The sequence below is a fragment of the Desmodus rotundus genome, chromosome 10 (genome assembly GCF_022682495.2).
Source record: "Desmodus rotundus isolate HL8 chromosome 10, HLdesRot8A.1, whole genome shotgun sequence".
Lineage (NCBI taxonomy): Eukaryota > Metazoa > Chordata > Mammalia > Chiroptera > Phyllostomidae > Desmodus > Desmodus rotundus.
In genome coordinates, this window is record NC_071396.1 from 41,171,988 (window position 1) to 41,193,642 (window position 21,655).

At 61.1% G+C, this 21,655-nt stretch overlaps 2 protein-coding genes across 2 annotated transcripts in view; one reads left to right on the forward strand and one right to left on the reverse strand.

The window, feature by feature from the left end:
- CDHR2 (cadherin related family member 2) overlaps nucleotides 1–9,056 on the forward strand; it is a 34,546-nt gene extending 25,490 nt beyond the window's left edge. The window contains exons 18-32 of the mRNA XM_053912537.2: nucleotides 95–164; nucleotides 328–933; nucleotides 1,701–1,772; nucleotides 2,194–2,243; nucleotides 3,579–3,730; nucleotides 3,885–3,993; nucleotides 4,083–4,171; nucleotides 4,607–4,675; nucleotides 4,781–4,858; nucleotides 4,953–5,013; nucleotides 5,092–5,216; nucleotides 5,761–5,874; nucleotides 5,959–6,039; nucleotides 6,189–6,246; nucleotides 8,808–9,056. Of these exons, the coding sequence (XP_053768512.1) occupies nucleotides 95–164; nucleotides 328–933; nucleotides 1,701–1,772; nucleotides 2,194–2,243; nucleotides 3,579–3,730; nucleotides 3,885–3,993; nucleotides 4,083–4,171; nucleotides 4,607–4,675; nucleotides 4,781–4,858; nucleotides 4,953–5,013; nucleotides 5,092–5,216; nucleotides 5,761–5,874; nucleotides 5,959–6,039; nucleotides 6,189–6,246; nucleotides 8,808–8,912 (1,839 nt within the window). The 3' untranslated portion in view covers nucleotides 8,913–9,056. The remainder of the gene's footprint in view (nucleotides 1–94; nucleotides 165–327; nucleotides 934–1,700; nucleotides 1,773–2,193; nucleotides 2,244–3,578; nucleotides 3,731–3,884; nucleotides 3,994–4,082; nucleotides 4,172–4,606; nucleotides 4,676–4,780; nucleotides 4,859–4,952; nucleotides 5,014–5,091; nucleotides 5,217–5,760; nucleotides 5,875–5,958; nucleotides 6,040–6,188; nucleotides 6,247–8,807) is intronic.
- Nucleotides 9,057–9,159: 103 nt separating this feature from the next.
- GPRIN1 (G protein regulated inducer of neurite outgrowth 1) lies at nucleotides 9,160–20,954 on the reverse strand. Its single transcript, XM_053912538.2, has 2 exons — nucleotides 20,670–20,954; nucleotides 9,160–13,044 (listed from the first exon to the last, which is right to left on the reverse strand). Exons 1-2 carry the CDS (start codon nucleotides 20,837–20,839, stop codon nucleotides 10,023–10,025), a joined length of 3,192 nt encoding a protein of 1,063 aa, XP_053768513.1. The 5' UTR covers nucleotides 20,840–20,954; the 3' UTR covers nucleotides 9,160–10,022.
- Nucleotides 20,955–21,655: the final 701 nt, after the last annotated feature.

The window sequence follows — 21,655 nt, forward strand, 5'->3', positions numbered from 1 at the left end:
CTGGAGGAAGGGTTGGTTTCTCAGACTGGTTCTGAGGATGCTGAGCCCTGGGGGCTCCTGAGGTCCCTGGACTCAGAACTGCCCCTGTCTTCAGGACATCAATGACAATCTGCCCATCTTCAACCAGTCCGACTACACCTTCTTGGTGAGGGAGAGGGACCCAGGTAAGTCCTTTCTGGGCCAGGCTGCGCAGGGGCCTGGGGTCCAGTGTGGCGTACAACTCCTCCCAGGGTGGGCTGAAGCACCTGCGGGAGGTGAGAGCAAAGGACGCTTGGGGGGGCCAGGCCAGGAGTCCCCCCACACCCGAGCTCTGCCCCTCACCCACAGGCGTGCTGGTGGGCGTGGTAAAGGCCAGGGACGCAGACCAGACAGAAGCCAACAACCGCATCAGCTTTAGCCTGTCCGGGAGTGGCGCCAACAACTTCCTGCTCCGGGGCTCGGTGCTGGGGCCTGGGCAGGCCGAGGGCCGCCTCAGCCTGCCCTCTGACGTCAGCCTGGACTACGAGACCCAGGCCTCCTTCAACCTGATCGTGACTGCTGAGAACCCGGATCCCCAGGGGGCCAAGGCCACGGCAGCAGTCTTCGTGCGTGTGGAAGATGTGAACGACGAGCCACCCACCCTGGACCCAGCCTCGCTCCGGGGCATCCGCGTGGCTGAGAACTGCTCGCGGCACGGCCTGGTGGCCGAGGTGGTGGCCCATGATGTGGACACCAGTGCCCAGCTGGAGGTGCAGCTAGTGACCGTCGTCTGCACCAAGGCTGGGGCCGACGTGGGCAGCCTGTGCCACGGCTGGTTCTCTGTGCTGGCCAATGGCTCGGTGCTCGTCAACCAGAGCGAGGCCATCGACTACGAGACCTGCGACCTGGTCACGCTGGTTGTGCGGGCCTACGACCTCATGACGGACCCCCGCTTCCAGGCCTACAGCGACAACGGTGAGGTGGCCCGGCATGGAGGGCTTGGCAGGCTGACCACAGGGGCTACGGGAAGGAACCCTGGGCCGGAACCTGTGAGGCCTGGGTTCAAATCCTGGCTCCAGCTCTCACCAGCTGTGCCACTGGGAAAGTGGTGACTCCTTCCCAAGCCTCGCTGTCCCCATCCGTCAGGTGGATCTGGGGAGCAGGTTGGCTTGCAGATCAAGCATTTAGCACAGTGCTCAGCACACAGCAAGCGCCTCATTAATGCTATCACTTTGTGAGGTGTGTCTCACCTTTGACCCGAGGAGCAAAATAACCATATAAACACTTAGCAGACAGTGAGTCCTTACTGCAGCCGAGAGCCGTGCCAGTCTCCGGGCAAGCGTACCTTCCTTCCACTTCCATGCAACCCAGGAGGCAGGCGACCCCTATACCAGCTTACAGATGAGGAAACTGAGGCACAGAGTAGGCGGTGTGATAACCTGCTCATGCAGCTAGTAAGTGTCAGTATGCTCCTGTGGCTGGGTGAGACACCTCTGGGTCAGGCTCGGTCCTGGCCCACGGCTCTGGCTGTGTGACCTCAGATAAGTTGCTTACCCTCTCTGAAGTCTGGGAAGGAGACTCCCTCCCACAAGGGCCGGAGGAGACTGAGTGGGCATCCCAGGTCAGGAGCAGGGGAGGGGACTAAGCGCGGGAGGCATGGGAGGGAGGCTGCTGGTGGAGGCCCAGGCTTTCTGGGCGAGGCCTTTGCCCAGAGACCAGAGCCAGCCAACCTTGTTTCCTAGGAAGCCTCCCCATCACCATCAAGGACATAAATGACAACATGCCCTATTTTCTGCCTGAGAATAAGACTTTTGGTAAGCAACAACCCTCCCCCTGCCCCCAACCGGACTTCCTCTGGGCGACCCCATGGGACCCTCCTCAGGCGCCAGGCGGGCCCTTGGAAAGGGAGGAAGGCCTGCAGTCCTGCCTCTCCCGAGGTTCCAACAGGAGGGGAGACTTGCGTGTTCACCCGGGCTCTGCCCCTGCTCATATCTGAGCCCGGACCAGGCCCTCCCTCGCTAGGTCTCGGTCTCCCCATCTACACAGCGGGGGATGGCTGACCTGCTAACTAATGACTCAGGGGTGGTGGTTATGGGGGTCTCTGGTGGCAGAGAGCCTAAGGGCAGTTTTGGGGGGTGAGCTAAGCTTGTGACCAGCACTACGCCAGGGGGGCACTGGGGGGCACTGACCCCACTGATCCCAACCCCACTGACCCCTTCCTATCCACGCTTGCAGTGATCATCCCAGAACTTGTGTCGCCCAACCAGCAAGTGGCATCGGTCCGGGTGAGTCCCTGGCTCTAGCCTTTGTCAGTCACAGCAGCCCAGGAGACACAGGGTCAAGGCTCTCAGGCTTTTGAGCGGCATCCCCTCCAAATGTGTTATAACTGGAAAGGAAATTTATTGGCTTTACCGTATTAAAAAAAAAACCAGAATGGAAATGAACACCTGCCAGTTGACACAATCAAACCTCATTCATTGTGAAATTTAGTGTTGATAAAAATTTCATGGCCATGGAAACCGCCGGCAGGCGAGGTTTTTTCACCACGCCAGGATTCTTGAGTATGACAGAGAAATCGGCTGCATGTTAAACAAGTTCCTTGCGGTTAGATAATTTCCGGAGCAGCATCAGAAAAAGACTTCCACTTCTACACGGTGTCGGATGCGGGCAGTGGCTTCGCCATGGGGTGAGGCCTCCCGCACAGCCCGGGGTCTGGGCCAGCGGCTCTCACTGACCTGCGGAGCTGCCCCGCCTCTCTGGAACTCTGTTTCCCTCCCAGACAAGAAGCTGGCCGTCCCCGGCAGTGACCTCTGACCCAGGGGCGGCAGTGTTGGTGGGGGGAGGGGCTCTCGCTGTGCTGTGGAAAGGGTGCGGGTGTAGGAGACGGTGGGCCTGGCCTGCCCCGTGGAGAGCTGGCTCTGTGGTAGGAGGGGGTCCCTCTCGGAGCCTCCCAGGAAATGCAGATAGTAAGTCTCCCTCTCTAGGTTCTTACAAGCCTTCAAAGTCCGTTCTCCAGTCTTCAGCCAATTGCCTTCCAGTATCATGAGCCTGTCCATGGCTTTGAATGATTTGCTTTACATCGAATTTTTTTTTTGAAATGGAAACACCAGCTTTGGCCTCATCCTGAATAGTGACATTAGTGGACTCGAGGTTCTGTGTGCTGGTTATATTCTATTTTTCTCTAAAAAGCACTAGAATGAATAAAAATGTTGGTGCCCTTTTCCTTAATTACTTCATGGTCCATTAAGGGAATGAATGAGTACTCATGTCAGGAAGCACTGAAGTGAAGGCTCCAAGGGGAGGAGCCTGGCACACAGTAGGTGTTCAGGAGAGCTGAGTGTCCCCGTGCTTGTGTATGAGTGTGGCGATGGGGGCGGGGCAGGGCAGGGTTGACACACAAGAGGTGCTTTGGGTGCTCACTTGCTGGGTTGGCGGGCCAGAGGCAGGGGCTTGCTGAGACCCGGATTTGTCCGCAGCATTTGCTCCGTCGGGGTGGCCTGTGGAAGGCTGACAGAGATCATGCGGACTGACGGCATCCCAGGCCTCCCCAGCCTCTGATCCCTGCTGGGGGTGGAGGGGTCCCCGGCCTGGCCCACAGATGTGTCTGCTTTTGCTCGCAGGCCAGAGATGATGACTCAGGGAGCAACGGGGCCATCCTGTTCTCTATCCTGCAAGTGGATTTCGTCACCAAGGATGGGGCCACGACCCCTTTCCAGGGCTTCTTCCGGATCTCCACCTCTTCAGAGGCTGACGTGTTCATTGGCAACATTGAGTAACTGCAGGCAGCCCCTGGCAGGGAGGGGGTGGAGGGAGCCCAAAGGAGACCTCAAGGCAGGGAGTTCCCCATCCTTGGAAGTGTACAAGTGGGTTCCAGAGGACTCCGGCTTGGGATCCAAGGCGGAGCTGTGCCTTCTTGCTTCCCACAGACTGGTGACCAGCCTTGATTCCACTCTCCAAGGCACCTACCAAGTGACGGTCCGGGCCCAGGACAGACCGTCAGTGGGTCCTGCCCTGGAAGCCAAGACCACCCTGAATGTGAGCACGGGGCCCTGCCTCCAGCCCCGGTGCCCCCTGCCAGCCCCTGGGGCCCCGGCCTCACCTCTGCCCACGCCCTCTGCCCACAGCTCTTCACTGTGGATCAGAGCTACCGCGTGAGGTTGCAGTTCTCCACGAGCAAGGAGGGTGTGGGTGCCAACATGGATGAGATTAAGGAGTAGGTCTGGGGAGCCTGGAGGGGCCGTGGGAAAGAACAGTGCCTGGGAGCCTGGTCCCCCCATAACACCTGGAAGGGACGTCCCTCAGCCCTGTCGCAGACCCGCCTTGCTTCTGTGCCTGTCTGGGACCCTGGACCTGCACTTCCTCCCTGCACGTCCCCAGAAACCTGTGGTTAGCTGGGCAGGGAGAAACCTAAACAGGGCTGCCACGTGCGGTTGCTAAGGGCACTCTGCTTGCTAAGCTGGGAACCCACCCACAGGGGAAGGAGCTTCCTGGTCCCCACGCCCACGGGTGCTGCCTGCTCGGCCGATGGAGCTGAGAGTGGAAGTGCCCATCTGAGTCACACAATTCTCAGTTCTGCTGGCAGAGCCCTGGCCACAGGCCTGGTCTAGGCCCCTCCCCCAGGCCTCTGTGACACCTGCCCCCTCTGTAGGGCTCTCGCCCAGGCGACCAGGACCACTGTCTACATCGTGGACATTCAGGACATACAGCCCACGGCGCGGTGAGGCCCTGGTGGCTGGGGTGAGGAGGGGAAGCAGCAGGGGGGCGTGCTGGGTGGTCCCGGGCTGCTGTTAACTCTCCACCACGGCCCGCTGCCTCCTGCCAGGGCCCGAGGCCGTTCCTACCTCGATGCCTACTTCGTCTTCACGAATGGGTCAGCCCTGACCCTTGACCAGCTGAATGTGTGAGTGGGCTGTCCTTGGGGTGGGCGGGAGGTGTGACCCGATGGCCTGGGGGTTGCCCACGTGCCTCGGGCCTGAGCCCCGCTCTGTGGGCAGGGCGATCCGGGAGGACCAGGACTCGCTGACGCAGCTGCTGCAGCTGGGGCTGGTGGTGCTGGTGAGTGACAGCGGGGCGGGAGTAGTGGGGTGGGGTGGGGCACGTGCTCCCAGAGCCTCCCTCACACCCTTTCCGCAGGGCTCGCAGGACAGGCAGGACACAGACGAGCCGACGCTGCTCCGTAGTGTCATCGTAGGACTGGCCGTGGCTTTGGTGCTGGTCATCGTGATCATGACCACGGCCTTCGTGTGTGCCCGAAAGAGGTGCTGTCCCCACCCTCCCGTGCCTCCAGCCTCCCCTCTCCCTCCCGACCCCACCCAGACAGCAGGGAGGGGGAGAAAGAGCTTGGGTTTCAGCTGTGGCAGATGTGTCTGTATTCAATCCCCAGCGACCTGTTGTGCCATCTTGGGTAGGTCAGCTCCCCTCCCCGAGCCTCAGTTTCCCCATCTGCCCAGTGGGCATGATACTAGATTCCTCCAAGCCCTCGAGGAAGCAGCGTGCATCTCACACCTGGCAAGCTGTCTTGGCACGTCCCATGCGTTGAATAAGTGCTGTTTTTTTCCCCTGTTCCGATACATTTGTAGTTAGTAGCCGTATCTGGGTTTGATTCTAGGCCTTGCCACCGGGTAACTGCGCGGTCTTTGGCAAATCCTTTCCCTTCTCTGCCTGTTACTTGTACTCCCTGCAAAATGGAGCTGACAATTCTCATGTGCCAGGGTCGTTGTGAAGTCACATGCCCAGAGCCCGCCCTGGGCACACAGTGGGTGCACAGGTAAAGCAGCGACCCTACTTCCTGGCTCCCCACAGCTACCACCGGAAGCTTCGGGCTATCAAGGCTGCCAAGGAGGCCCGGAAAACAGCAGCAGGGGTGATGCCCCCGGCCTCTGCCATCCCTGGGACCAACATGTACACCACCGAGCGGTGAGTGGGGCTCCAGGGGTGCCCTCCGAGAGGCCCTCCTGGGCGCCTGAGGCCCACAGCCGCTTGACTGGGCCTCCTCTCCAGGGCCAATCCCGTGCTGAACCTTTCCACCAAGGACCTGGGCTTCGAGTCCCAGTCTTCCTGCAGCGACATGGACCATCTCAGGTGAGCATTGCCCCCCACAGCCATGCTAGGTGGTAGTGATAGTGATGGTGGTGGCTGTAGAGAGGGTAGTAGAGGCAATGGTGGTCCTTGACCACAGACAGGGAGGACTGGGCCTGCCAACTCTCTGAACCCCATCATCTCCCCCACAGCCTCAACTCCCTGGATGACAACTCTGTGGACCTGGAAAAGAGCAAACAGGAAATCAAGGCAAGAGGGGGGACGAGTCATTGCTCAGAGGTTCTGACTGGGGGTCCTTCTCGGAAGGGGTGGGCTCACTCGGGCATGTCTGTGCTCCAGGTGCTGGGATACCCTGTGGCTTGGGAACGGGATTCGGTCCTTGCTCCTCTATTATTCATTCCCTGTGAGCCTGGGCGGGCAGCTTCTCCCTCTTGTTCTGCTCTATCACCTGTGAATGGGGATTGGCGCACCAGCCATGCGGGGCTGTTGCGAGGGTGCAGTGGGGTGGGTACAAAACCACCCAGCACAAAGCAGGGGCTGAAATATCTGGTCCCTCTCTGCCTTTATGTCCCTTACAGAAAAGCAGTGGGGTGGGGGTGGGGGGGGCCAAGATCTGGAGGTGACTATAACCTAGCAAAGGAGAGCAGGTAGGCTCAAATAAACAACAGCACCATCATTTGCTCAATAGCTTAGTTGGTTCTGTTAGCTCAAGAATTCACGCAGCCGGGGCTGCTGATTGACACCTGTGGGGAGCTCTTTAGACGTACTGGGTCACAGCCCAGGGACTCGGATCCGATGGCTGAGGGGCCCCAGCGTGAGTGAGCTGTTAAAGCTCCCAGGGTGCTCAGGTGCAGGCAGGATCGAGAAGCCCGGAGAGGAGAGCCATGGGTGGGGTGGGTGGTGGGTCCTCTCCCTGAAGGGGTGGGGCACCAGAACCAGAAGGAGCTACCATCTCAATCCTTCCCATTTTGAAAACCATCATTGGAGTGGAAGCTCTAAGGCCCCCTGAAGCTTACGGGTCTGCAGTTCTGTGTGCACGAGGAGGTTCCGTGTGCACGAGGAGGTTCCGTGTGCACGAGGAGAGGAGTTAAGCACCCACCCCTGTCTGGATCCTGCCCTCAGCTGTGCTCTGCTCTCCGGGGCCCCACCCTTCCTTCAGTACTTAATTTCCCTCGAGGACGCCTTACACAGAAGGACCTGGCCAAGCAAAGCCTCTCGGGGGCCACAAAATACCAGAATGTCGCACAGGGACCTGGCTGTCACATGGAGGCCTCCAAACGGGCCCCGGGATGTGGGGCATCCGATCCTGGCCACCAGGCAGTGGCGTGGGTCTTGGGGGTGAATGGCTCATCTCTGGTTGAAGATGGTTTGAGGCAGAAACTCCAGTGAACACAACTGCGGGGAACTGAGGCAGAAGGGAACAGTCTTGCCTGACAGAGTTGACGGCCACGCAGGGGGCTCCTGGCGAGGCCAAGGCTGACCCGCAGGGGGCCCCAGCAAAGGGGCTGGGCAGGGCAGAGAGCTCCGGAGGGTCTGGAGAGGGAGGGGCCTGGCCACTGAGAGCCTTCCAAGCCAGGAGAGGGCCAAGGCTGCCCTGTCATGGCAGAGAGTCCTTCTATGTCCAGAGGCTCCACCCTCTCGCCTGTAGCAGTGGGCAGGCTGGGGAGGCCATGGGACCTTCTCAGGAACTGGCTGGCCCTCTCCTCCTTTGGCTGAGTGGGGAACACAGTGGGGGGCATTTTTCCTCACATCCCTGTTGCCCTGACTCACCCCAGACCTCTGTGTTTGTGTGCAAGGTGTGAGAAGCCCGAGGGGCCATCCAAGCCCACCTTGTTCAGCAACCAAGGCCGGGGACGGGTGCTGACTTGCCCTCAGTCGGGAAGCTTGGGAGGCAAAGGCAGGCCAGATCCAAGAGCTTCTGTCTCCTGGGCCACCTCGCCGTTTCCTGGGCTGCATGGTGCTAACAGCTCCCGTGGGGGTTAGTGGCGAGGGCTCTAGGGAGCTCAAGGAGAGTGGTTAGCCCGACCTGGGGCCCCTCAGGTGGTCCCCTCTTTACCAGGGACCGGAACAGCTCCAGTCTGAAGAAGTCCTTGGAGCACCCTAGGGAGGGGGGTGGAGGGTCTGTCCTGTGGGGTCTCTGCTGTGGAGTAGCGGAGCCTGGGGGCTGGCTGGCCCCCTGCAGGTGGCACCTGTGAGGTGTGTGTGACCGGCTGTGTGCGTGTGCAGCATGTCACGTGGGGAGGTGTGTGTGTGCGTGCGCACCACGGTGGACTGGGCGGGACCCTGGGTGCAGCCTGTCCCTCTGAGGCTCCCGTCGACCCAGAGGCAGTGCGGTGCTGCACACGAACCTCACGGCCAGCGAGGCCAGCTGCCCCAACCCTGCTCTGCCCCTGGCTGGCCGTGAGAGCCGTCCAGGCTTCCCTTTCCACATGCAGAAAAGGGGGCACACAACTCCTCCCTCAGGGGATTCCTGCGGGTGCTTCAGGTAGTGGATGGAACATACTTGGCACGGTGCCCACGGTGGGTGTGGGTGGCAGGACCTGTGCTGGCCTGGCGTTATTCCGGGCTGGGCAAAGTGCCACTGTGTCCATGGATGGGGAAAAGGCCAGAGTAGCCCCCGCCCCATTTCTAGCACTTCACTTGAGCCCATCTGTACCTCCAGTGGCCCAGCCACCTCTGGGACACGGCCAGGGAACTGAGGTCTCTAGAGGCGCAGGGTGGGACTCCAGCCAAGGAGCCATCTGGTTGTAGGGCCTAGGGAGATCACCCCACCCTGCCCCTGCCTTCACACCTCCCCTCTCTCTGTACAGAAGGAGCCCAGTGCGGTGGCACCGGAGACGGAGCCCCTGAGTGTGGTGCTGGCCGGAAGGCAGGTGGGCCTCACCAACGATGGCCTGGATACCACAGACCTGTGACGGGGCCGTGCCTCAGAGCATGGCACGGGCCCCCATTCTTCTGGTCTACCCCGGAAGAGACCTTGTCCCCCCGATACTCCACTACCCTCCCTGAGCATAGTAATATAATGTTGCTGTGCCTCCTTCTGCTTGCAGCCAATCACAGCTGACGAGTGTTGGGGGAAAATTTTATTACCAATGTATATTGTGACAAGTTTATAGCCAAAAACCAAGGCTGGAGGGGTGGGGACAGGGGCTCTGAGTGGTCCTCAGGGACTTGTGGGACTCACAGCACAGGGGGGAATGGGGGGCTGGAGAGGGAGGTCTTTAATGGGCAGCTGTGGTTGTAGAATGAGCTCTCCGTTCTGCCCCCGATGCCTAAGACCAGGCTGCCGGTGGCCTGAGACCTTCGTAACCTTGGCTGTTATCTCCAGGCCTGTCTGAGGCCCCTGACCTTTCTGTCTCTCCTTTCAGCTGCAGTGCCAGGGTACGCCTGCAGCTGCCACCCCTCCCCCCCACCCCCCAGCCCCTGAACCGTGTCCTGTGAGGGGGACATAGGGCTGGGTTGGGCCCGGGGAGGGCAGGCGGGGGTCGGGGATGACCGACTAGCAGCATGCAAGAGATGCCCGGGCCATGGGGGCCAGCCCGTGGCGAGCACACGCACTCACACTCTCCCAGGGCCTCACAATCAGAACCTTGCACACTCTGGAACCTCACACACCAATCCTTGCACACTTGAAGGTTTTGCACACAGTCTTTCCCATTCGGGGGACCTGGCTGCCATGGGCAGCCACAGCCTGGACATCCCAGGAGCCTGCCTCAGCTCTCAGGCCTGGGGGCTATGGAGCAGGTCCCTCAGGGGTGACCCAGAGGGAGTGGAGCTGAGAGCAGTGAGGGGACAGTAGGGTGTCGGCGCTGGGCTTGTGGACTCCCAATCAGGAGGGAGTTGGGTAGAGAGGGTTCATTTATGCAAGAGGGGAAGGGAGAGGAGGGGGTGGAGTGAGAAGGCCCCAGAGGCTGCCCAGACCTCCGAGGCCTGTGTCGTATGTCGAGGGGATCCCTTCTGGAGGCCTGGGGTAAAGAAGGGAGCCGGAGGAGGTTGGAAACCCGGGCGTACAAAAGGGGGGCAGATCACTCAGCCGTGGGTCCCGCGCGGGAGCAGCACCGCGGCCGGCGCACGCTCTGCAGCAGCGCGCGGAAGAGGCCAGGCGGGCGCTTGGCGTTGCCCTCCGGCGGTGCGGTGCGCACTGAGCCTGCACGGCCCGGGCCCGGGCCCGGGCGGGCGGCAGGGGGCGGCGCGGGTGCCCCTTGGCGGCCGTGCTCCTCGATCTGTCGCTCCAGATGTTTCTGGATGGCCATGCCCAGCACCTCCACCTCCATGGCGGCGCCGTACACCTCCCACGTCATGCCCTTTTCGTCCCAGCTCACGTCGCGAACGGGCTCGGCCGCCTCCGGGGGTGCCACGACTGCAGCCAGCACCGAACCGGGCCGCACCCGCACCTCGGGGAAGGCGGGGGGCGCGGCGAGGGGCACGGCGGCCTGCGGCGTCATGGGCCCCGTGGCCACAGAGCGCGTCTCGGCGGCCCCCATCGATACCTGCAGGCCCGCATCGCGGCGCGACGGCTGCTTAGGCGCGGGGCTGGGCTCGCGCGCCGCCGCCTGGAAGCTGAAGGCCGGGCCGCCCGAGCCATCCTGCGGAGACATGGGGCTCACGGCCACCGACACGCAGGGCTGCGCGCCCGCCTGAGTGCCCGCGTCCTCGCGCGGCGGCTGGGCGCTCGCATCCCACGATGGCGCCTTAGTGAAGTTGTCACGAGTTCGCGGCCCAGGCGGGGGCGCTTCAGCCTCCGGGCCGGGGATTCCCTGGGCCCCAGCGGCCACCGGTTCTTTCTGCCCCAGGCTGCAGGCCTCTGTGTTAGTCGCTGGCGCTGGTTCTATGCGGTCCGCACCGCTCCCAGCACCCGAGGGAGGGTAGGCTGAGCCGCAGGCTTTACTATCTGACTGCCAGGGGAGAGAGACCTCTGCCTGATCCAGAGTTAAGGGGGCCACGTTCCCCAAGGATGGGGGCTCTGCTTTTACCCGAGGTGGTGCAGAGTCGGCCTTCCCCAGGGCTACAGGATCCACCTTCCCAGAGGCAACAGGTCCTGCTTTCCCCCAGGGTCCAGGATCCCCCTTCTCCAAGGCTGGGGGCTTCTCCTGTGGAGTCGCAGCCTCTGCTTTTCCTGATGAATGGGGACCCTCCTGCTCAGGGGGCTTTGTCACTGCTTTGCCCTGGGACTTGGGTTCTGCTTTCCCCAAGGCCCTGGGGTCCACCTTTGTGGAGTTCACAGGGTTCCCCTTCTCTGGAGGCAGGGGATCCACTTTTTCCTCTGGGACGGCATCTGCCTTGACCAAGGACGCCAGGTCTGTTTTTCCTAGAGTCGTGGGGGCCACCTTTCCTGAAGACACGGAATCCGCCTTTCCCGGGGGCATGATTTCTGCCTTCCCCCGGCTCACAGGGTCTACCTTGCCCAAGGTGGGGGGATCGGCCTTCCCTGAGGCCGTGGGACCCACCTTTCCAGAGGTCACAGGACCTGCCTTCTCTGAGGACAGTGGAGCTGCTTTCCCCCCAGTCACTGCCTCAGCTTTTACAGAGGATGAGGGTCCCACAGTTCCCAACAGCTTGGGGTCCCCTGGAACTGAGGCCACAGGGTCTGTCTTCCCTGAAGATTCAGGATTCACTTTTCCAGAAGACGATGCTTTTATATTTCCCACAGCACTGAGGGGACCCACCTTTCTGGAGGAGGCTGGGTCCTCCCCCACTGCGGACACAGTTTCTGCCTCTCCCACAGATGTCGGTGTGGCCTGCCCAGGAGACCAGGGCTCTGGCTTTCCTGAGCACACCGGGTCCATCTTTCCCAGAGAGACTGGACCCACCTCGCTTAAAGACACAGCAGCCGCCTGTCCGGCAGATCCGGTTTTTGTCATTCTCACAGACGCGGGGTCTCCCTTTCCTGAGGTGGCAGTGTCCATTGCTCTCAGGAGCGGGGGGCCCTCTTTTGCCGAGGACACAGTTTCTGCATTTCCCACAGGCACAGGGCCTGCTGTCTCTAGGAGTCGGCCCCCTGCTGTCGACCCCCCGGGAGCCCCTGTTCCGAGGGATGCAGGCTCGATTTTGCCTGACGACCCTGGAGTCAGCATTCCGGCAGACCCAGGACCTGCCTTTCCTGCCCATGCAGACTCGGTGTTTTCCGAGGACCCGGGATCCACCTTTCCCGAGGGTCCGGGATCGCTCTTTCCCAAGGACCCAAGATCTGCCTTGCCTGCAGGTGCAGAACCTGCTCCTTCTGAGGACCCAGGAAGCTTTTGTCCCGAATACCTGGGCTCCTCCTGTCTCGGGTACACAGGGTCCACTGTAGCTGAGGGTGTGGGATCCCCCCTCCTCGGGGACTCCTGGCCCACCTTGCTCAAGCAGGCAGGATCTACCTCTCCCAAGGAGCCAGGATCCTTCTTTCTTGGGGCCCCAGGATCCATCCTTCCAGAAGCCACTGGATCCCCCTTCCCCAAGACGGCAGGCTCCGTCTTTTCTATGAACGTGGGGCCTGCCTTTCTCAAGGGCCCGGCATCTTCCTTTCCTATGGAAGTAGAAGCTGCCTGCTTTGAAGACTTGGAGTCCATCTTCTCTGAAAACATAGGATTTCTGTTCTCCAAGGATGAGGGATCGGTTTTCGCTGAGGACAGAGGCTCTGGCTTTCCAGGGAAGGTGACTTCTGGTGTCCCCGAGATCGAGGCTCCATGTGTCCCCACTGTCTCCTCGGTGGCTGCCTGGGGAGGGATGCAGGTCAGGGGTGGGCAGGCCAAGCTCCCACCAGGACCCTCAGAGCAGGAGGCCCCTTCCCCGGCCCCACTGGGGCTGCTGTGTCTGGAGTCCATGCCAGGGCTGTGGGCAGGGGTGTGCCTGGGTGGAACTGCGCTGGCCTTCAGCGGAGAGGGGCAGTAGTCCCTCATGGCCGGGCGCCCAGTCCCCAGGCGCCCATCCTGCGGGCAGCAGAGGGCTGAGGGCTGAGGTCCTGGGGGACTGGAGTCCTTTCGAAGCCCCTGGAGCCAGGCTGGCTCTTCAGCGCCGCCCAAAGGCCCGCATGACGGAGGGGCAGCCCCAGGCTGCGGTCTGGCTCTGAAACACAGAGAGAGCAGGCTCAGACTTGGGCAGACCTGGGGGACGGGGCCTCCTCCGGCTGTCCCTCTCTCTCCCGCCTCCTGGGGCCAGGCCTCCCCACCAGGTTCTCTGCCCCCATCTGGTCCCCTCCTGTGCGGAGGGCCTGGCTTGAAAACAGGAACCCATCCACCTCCCGCCCTGCTTCACTGCTCCCAGGGACCCTGATTTCCTAACATGGCCCTGGCCACAGTCTAACTTTCCAACTTCATCTGCTGTCACCCCTCCCTGGCCAGCTCAGCCCATGCAACACGCTACTACAAGTTATGCTTCTGTCCTCTAGCCCACCGGTCACAAGCTCTGATGCCACTGGGGCCAGACAGGTAATTTAAGCGAGGGAAGCAGGCTCGGTGTGAAACGGTAGGGAGTGGTGCAGACTACAGCAAAGCGGAGAGCCCGTGCCCTGCGGAGGGGCCCTCTACTCCGCCCGCCAAGACTGCTCTGGACAAAGGCATCCATCCCGGCAGAGCCAGTGAGAAGTGGGGAACCCAGCTCTTTAATGTAAAATATCCTAATTAATTCAAGATTGAAAAAAAAAACCAAACCACAACACTGGCGGCCAAACAAAATATGTCTGTGCAGGCCCTCGGGAGCTATGAATAGTTTATGGTCGAAGAAGGAAAATAGTCGATGTGTGTGTTTTCAGAGATTGCTCTGGCATGGTGGGGAAGCTGGGCTGCCGGGGAGGGGCTGGCCAAGACTTGCGTGGAGGCTGGTCAGCCATTCAGTTAGCCTCTCACTCATCCAGTTCTTCCCTCCATCGCCCAGCCCCTTCTCTGCCGCAGACCCGGAGCAGCTGCAGTGGCCTAGGTTAGAGGGTACAAGACAGGTCCCAGAGAATGGGGTCGGCAGCTGAGAGCTCTGAGGGGAAGCTGACAGAAGCCAGCTGGCTGGAGGGGGTGACAGTGGGGGTGGACCGCAGGAGTCTGGCTGGGGTGGGTGCGTTGCCAGGCAATGGTGCTGGGCGGGAGATGTGGGGAAAGGGGGAGTTGTGTGTTGGACAAGCCAAGTGTGTGGTGCCTGGGGGACAGCCAGGGAGAGGGGCCGTCACACAGCCAGCTGCCACAGCCCAAACCCACTCTTCCTGCCCTTGTCCCCAAAGCCACCTCACCAGTGCTCAGGCCAAAGTCCCTAGAGTCACCCTCGACTTTCTCTCACAGCCTGCACCCCACCCATCGGCAAAACGGAACGGATCTGCTTGCACAGTGCACCTAGAACCTGGCCAACCTGGCCGCCACCCTGAGGTTAACCCATACCACCTGCCACCTGGGCCATCCGTCCCTGCTTTTCTCTTCACCCCAAACAGCTCATTCTCAACACAGCAGCCAGAGGGACTGTACCAGGACCCGGGGCAGCCCGGGTCCCTCCTGTGCGCAGAACCACGCAGGTGTCTCCCCATCCCATGCAGAATACAAGTAACCCCCTTACAATGGCGCACAAGACTGCATGTTCTGGCGCCGGCACCTGTCCCTCGATTATGCCGCTTCGGCCACACTGGCCGCCCGGCTGAGCCTCGAACACCCTCCTCTGCCTGGAATGCCCTCCTGTCCGCTCTGGCATGGCCTGTCCCTGCCCGTCCAGCACAGTGGTCTCTGCCCAGCACCGCCCAGCACCTCGCGTGGCGAGGCACCCCTCCCCGAGGGACGTCAGCTCCAGGAGGGGGCTTTATGCTGTTTGCTGATGTCTCCCCAGGGCTGGGAACAGTGGCGGGCAGGTAGTAAGCTAGTAGCTCCCAATAAATATGTGTGGAATGAATGAGTGACTGAGAGCTCTTTTCAGATGTCGGTGCGGCCATGCCATTCTGTTTCCCCTGGCTCTGGCCGGGGAAGAACATTGGCTGTAACCTTTTTGGAAGGACATTTATCAATTTCTACCAGGGTTTCCAGCGCACACAGCGTTCAGGCCAGCAGGCCCACCTCCAGGGACAGCCGTGCGTGGAGGGAGCGCGAGGACAGGGCTGGCAGTGAGGGCAAGACCAGGAAGTGGGCTCGGGAGGTGCGGGACAAGCGCCAGGACCCCGCAGAGCTGTCAGAATGTGCAGAGTGATGAGGGAAGATGCCCACCATAAAAGAGGGGGAAAGAGCCAGGGAACGGACAGGCACATATCTATGGCTTAGTTATGGAGACGGCATTTTCAGATGCCCTCTGGGAGTGGAGGCCGACAGTTTGGAATAGGAAGAGACTTTTTTCGTGTGCCCCACTGTGAAGGTTGAGCTTGGGTTATGACTTATTTACAAAACAAAACAAGAAAGAAAGCTTTAATGACTGCCTAGTAGTACCTTTAGGGTCCAGTCCAGCCCCATAATGTGCTTCCAAGGCCCCTGCAAACACACTGACCTGCTGGCTGTGTGGCTTAGTGTGCGCTCCCTCCTCCAAAGCATGTGCTGGTACATGCACACGTGTGCACACACCCACATTCAGCACACGCACACACACGCACCACCCCTCTGGGCTCCCCCGTGGCCTCACGCCTCTCCCACTGCGGCCTCTCCACACCCTCCTGCCCGGCTCTCACCCCGAAGTCAGGTCGCAGGACAGCTGCCTCCTCCCCTGTGAGCCTTCTTTGCCCACCGGCCCCCTCGGGTTCCCACAGCCTTTGTTTTCCCCGAAACCGGACTCCTGTTGCTGTGTGCCTAGCCCTTTATTCTATTTTATTTATTAAAAATTCTTTATTTTTATTTTAGAGAGAGAGAGGAAGAGAGGGAGAAAGAGAGGGAGACAAACATCGATTGTGAGAGAAACATCTACCGGTTGCTTTTCGCACGCCCCCCGAGCCAGGGACCCGGCCCGCAACCCAGGCAAGTGCCCTGACCAGGAATCAAGCCAGAGACCTTTCAGTCTGTAGGCTGGTGCTCAACCCACTGAGCCACACCATCCAGGGCTGCACTTAGCCCTTTAGACCTCAGGTCCCTGGATGGGGACTTAGCTCCTCCTATTCACCACTGGGTCCGCAGGCTTTGGGCTTATGGGACCGGGGCGGGGGGGGGGGTGTCATCACCAAATTGGGGATGCAGGGGAAGGGGCAGTTTTGCAGAGGATGGTGGGCACTGGATTTGGGGAGGTGCACTGGGTGGCTGCGGGACTTATGGGGGAGTGACCAGGAGCAGCTGCGAGAGTTGGAGCTGGCTGTCAGCAGCATGAAAATGAGTGGGAAGGTCCCTGGCCTACAGGGGTCGGTCAGGCATCGGATCTGAGTGGTACGGACTGTGGCCGTCTTCATTTTTCTGCCTCTAGATGGTGATATGGGCACAAATAAGTATATTTCTCCCATAAGAAAAGCAGCAGAGTACTGGAGGTGATTACAGACTCCTGACATCCTCTGGGAGAGGGAGCGAGAGGGAGTGGTGGGGACTGTGGCAAACTAGAGAGCACTGGCCCCTTCCAGCACTGAGTTCTACTAGCTAATTAGGAGTTCATTGACTGATTCGACACCTGTTCAGCACACATGCGATGTTCTAAACACGTTCTTGGTACCGGGGACACAGCAGTGAGTGAGAAATTCACGGTCCCTGGCTTCCAGGTATGGAAAGATGGGGGGAGACCAATTCACAGGTAAGCAAGTAAATCATGTAATTACAAATAATAATAGATGTTGTGAAGACAAGGAGTGGGCAGCTGGCTTATGGTTGAGGAAGGCCCCTCTGAGGAGGTAGCAGCTGAGGCAGCCATGGAAAGGCCTGCGTGGCCGGAGAGCCGCTGGGAGGGGGAGGGGAGGAGGCAGGGGGAGCCCATCATCCAGGTCCTGGGGGAGGAGTGGGGGTGTATCCTAAGGGTGTTGGGAAACCCCTGGGGTGTCTTTTTTGGTTCCCACCCAAGGACATTTTTTTCATTGCTTTTAGAGAGAGGGGTAGGGAGAGAGGAACATTGACACGTTGCCTTCTGTACGCGCCCGCACCCAGGACTGTAAGCGCAGGACCAGGGCTTGGACCCCAAACCCAGGCGTGGGCCCCGACCCAAAATCGAACCCACAACCCCTTGGCTATGGGACGACGCTCCAACCCGCTGAGCCGCACCAGCCAAGGCCCCCCCGGCGGTGTCTCAGCAGGAAAGTGCGCGTGGCTCCTGCAGGGCCAGTTGCCGTTGTTTGGAGCAAAGCCGTCAACCTGGATTCTTCTGTATTTTAAATATTGGTTAATTTGAAAAATACCTCCCAGGTCAAAAAGCTCACTTTTGTCAGAGAGACGGGGCGGATGGCCGAGAGAGTGGGCCCAGGCCCTGGTGAGGGCTGGGTCTGCCTGCCATGCCTGCCTCTCCCAACCTCAGTTTCCTCTCTGGGGAAAAGGGATTTAACAGCTGCCTAGCAGATGCAGGGGGAGCTGGGGACGGAGCTGGAAGGAGTCAGCCAGGGCTGCAGGAGGGCTGCTCTGAGTGTGGCCCAGTCCTGGGGGGGCCCTCACACCAGCCCCTCCAGCGACCTCCCTCCCCCTGGGTGTGGCCTGTGCAGGAGGTCAGGAGAGCTCCCCGCTTCCCAGCTGTGTGACCTCAGGTAAGTGCTTTCTGCTGGCCGGGGGCCCTGGCAAACTCACGCCCTGCACCCGCAGGTTGCTGTGAGAGTTGCAGCTGAGGGGTGTGTACAGCCCTGCGCTGTAGGGCCGGGCTGAGTGTGTGGAAGGCCTGTGTTTATCCACTCAACCTGTCAGAGCCCAGCTGTGCTCCCGCGAGGGGGCAGAGGAGGGGACAGGGAGGGGGGGGGGGCAGGCTTGCAGCAGAGGCAAAAACTGGCAAACCCAGGCCTCAGATACGTGTTTGACCCAGAATGTTAACAAATATTTTTCAAAGGAATTAACTTCTAAAAATTAGAAGATATCAGTGAAAATACGATTTCTAGCTCCTCTTGGAAAATTTGGCAATCTGAGTGTGCTTCCTGCATGGCGACCATCAGCTGGAGCCAAGCACTAGCTGGGGGCGTGCTCTCCAATTAGCCACAACCTCACCCCTCTGGTATCCTGTGCGCGTGAGGCCAACTGTCGGTTGCCATTGGCCACTGAGTGTGTGCCGTCGTTTTTATCATAGCCAGCGCCTCATGCTTGTTATCCGCCTGCCTGTAGCCACCTGAGTTCTGACCCTTGACCTAGATATGGAGAAAGGTGGGAAGTGACCTCAGGCACAAGTCATTACTGCGTTTTTGTGCAGACCTCGTACACCTGCCACGCAGGTGTTGCGTTCTTTCCAGAGGAGGAAGCTGAGGTCCTGAGAGGCAGGCGCAGCCCAGCCGCTGACACACCTCTTCCGAAAGGTCCCCCTGGAAGAGGCCAGCTTCTCAATTCCCAGCTCGAGGTTCTCCACCTCGGGATCAGGTTTGGGGTGGGGGCAGAGGGCCTGGCCAGGGATTAGAAAGACACGGGGACAAGGCTGAGCTTAGTCATTGTCCTGCTCCATGACTTTGGGCAAGTCTTTCCCCATCTGTGACCTGGGGGAGGGGATATCATATATGTAGAAGAGTGGGCCCAGCCCAGGGTTGAAGATCAGTGGCTCTGCTGCCCTCAGTTCTGCTGCGCCCTGCCTGGCTCTCGCAGAAGCCTCAGTATCCTCCAGCCACTTCTCCAAGCTGGCCCTGGCGCCACCTCGGTCTCTGCACCCTCCCTCTAGAGCCTGGCTCCATCCCTCTCCCACTGCACGCTCAGCCCTGGGCCCAGCACGCTCGGCTCCCTTTAGCATCTGGACTCCACAACATTCTCATGGGGGGCACTATCATTCCGTGTCACAGGTGAGGACACAGGCCAGAAGGAGGAGAGACTTGACACCACGGGCACACAGCTGGGGTGGGGAACTGGGGTTCAGAGCCTGTTGTGTCTGAACCCAAAGCCTTGGTTCTTCCCACTCGGATCAGCAAAGATCTTGGACACTAACGCTTGACTTTTAAACCCCCTTTCTGCTCTTTGGGGTAAGGCCGAGGGTCCTCCCTGTGCCCTGGGCCCAACAGGCAACAGTGTCCGGGAGCATTCTGGAGAGGAAGCAAGCGTGTCCCCGCGCACGTACCCACATGTGTGAATACACATTCCGCATGAGCAGGTGACCCCTCGGTGTGGGGGCCAGCTCACCTGGTGTGCAGGGGGCGTGCAGACTGCTCGTGGAGGTCTGTGCCAGCACAGGCCAGCCGGGGAGCCAGGGTTTGGCTCCTGCATTCTGCTCAAGAGGAGCTTGGTGTGCGTGTGGGCAACCTGCGTGTGCAGAATGGCCTGTTTGTTTGTGTCTCTGAGGGCCACTCGGACCCTGTGGGTGTGCACATGTGTGGCCATGTGACCTCAGAGTCTCACAGGAGCGCTGGCCTGGAGGTGGGCACAGGTGCGTGTGGCCTGCTCCAGGGCAGGGCAGCCCCTGTGAATGCTCATTCTGGCTCAGGGACCTGGCCAGCCTGCTCCACTCCCTCTAGGGTTTCTTCCCATCGTGGAGCCAGGCACCTGTGAGCACCTCCCATAGTGATAAGACCTACAAAGGCCTGTGGGGCTTTGACAGGCGTGAGCGTATCCCTCTTTATGCCTGACAATCTTGGTCTGCTGCCCCTCATGCTCTCATCTCATCTCCTAGTACCCTCAGAGCGGCAAAGCTTCCTGCCTGGGACTGGAGGTGAGAAAGAGCCTAGCGAAGGGTGACAGCCAAACCTTCTTCCAGAAATGCCCCCCAGCTCACCCACCCATCCATCCGTTCGCCCATCCATTCATCCGTCCATTCATCCATTTCCAAGAGGGCAAGAGTGTGTGCACACTTGGACTGAGTGTGGGAAAGGGTGGACAGCAAGCTAAGAGACAGGAGTGTGTGACAGGGAGAGTGGACACCTACTCCAGTGTCTGGGATACACGAGGGACACCATGATGGCACAGCAGGCCAGAGCAGGGTGCCTGCCAGTGTGTTGTGACCAGGGAGTATTGTTGAGTTGAATGAGCTGTGACAGGTGATCGCTGGTGTGAGTGCGTAGCTCTGCCTGGGTGTGTACGCAAGGCCCCCACTAGGCGCACTGGGTGGGTGCACAGGCAGCCGAGTGTACCAGTCTGATGGAATGACGGAGGGCCACGGTGTTTGGGTGTGGACCCGTGGCTTCGTTCGTTGGGTGACAGTGTTGTGATGGGGCCCCAGAGTGTGTGCCACACTAAGTGTGGGACAGCCGGTGTGCTCAGTGTCTCGTAGACAGCAGAGCCACGCGAACGCCTTGCTTGTTCTAGGGGAGAAATGAATCAACTCGGTCCAACCCCCTCCCCACCATGGCGGGAAGCGCCCCCTCCCGAACGGCCCTGCGGAACAAAGGGGCTGCAGGCGGCGAGGCCAGGCGCAGGCCCGGATTCTACACACACGCGGGTTGGCTGGTGGGGGGACCCCTCGGGGGGCTCGGCCCGGACAGCGGGACCCGCCCCCGCCCCGCCCCGCCTCGGCCAGGAGCCTGGACAGGGACACCCGCCGCCCCCGGCCGCGCGCGCACACGGACCCGGGCTCATACCAGACCCTGCTGCGCACGGGGACTAAGCCCCGCCACCCAGGGGGTTCGAGGACCCTGGACAGCGGCTCCAGGGCCCGCAAGGGAGAAGAAGGGGTTCTAAGCCTCCCGCCCGGAGGGGCAGCAGGTGCGGGCTCGGCGCGGGCGCGGCGCTTACCCAGCCGTGCAGCTGATCCGTCTCCTCCGCACACTGCGCTCCGGGTCCCGCGGCCGCCGCCCGAGCGGCCTCGGCTGCCTCCGGCCGGGCTGGCGGGCGGACCCGCGGACTCTGCACCGCTGTCCCCCGCGCCGGCTCCGCGCTCCCGCCCCGCGCCCCGCCCCGGGCATGCGCGCTGGCGGACTCGGGCCTCGGAACGGCGAGGGGCGGTGCCGGCGGGGCAGCGGGGCAGAAGGAGGGAGGAACGCCCCTCACCGCGGCCTCTGGGCTGCTGGGGTCCCCGCTGCACGGGGCGCGGTTCCCATTTCACACGGCGCGGGGGTGGGGGTGGGGGGAGAGGCCGCCCTTTCGCTGCGTGCCTGTCGAGGGCGGGCGCGTTGTCTCGGGTCTCACTCAATCCAGCCCCGCGAACACCCTTTCCACGTCTCGCCAGGAAGGAAAGTGGGGCTCAGAGAGGGGAAGCCACTTGTCTGAGGACACCCAGCGACTGGATGGGGACCCAGGCCGAGGAAATCTCGGAGTTCTCACTGCGCGGGCATTTCCCGCCTCCCCCACGGCCGCGCGCACTTCCGGCCTTTCCCTGCCCCGCCCCCGCCCTTTGTCTCGCCGCTGCCCACGCCCCGCGAGCCGAGCAGACACGGTGGGTGGTGGAGACGGGGCGGGGTGGCCCGGGGGGGGGGGAGAAGCGCCTTGGATTCCCCCGCCGCGCGCCTCCCTCGCCAGGTGGCCGCCCACCGTCTAGTCGGTGCAAGTCCGCTTCTCCTTCCCCTGGGTAGCCGCGAGCAAATTATGTCGCCTCTCTGAGCCTCAGTTCCCCGATCTGTAAAATGGGCCTGGCATTAATCACCTCACAGTGGGCTTGGAAGGATGAACAAGACTGAAGGAGATGTTCGGGGGCTTCTGGTTGAGTACGAGCTGCCAAGGACATCAGGACTTGTGGCCCACTCGGCCTCGACGTTTCTCTGCAGTGGAGGGAATCCCCTCCC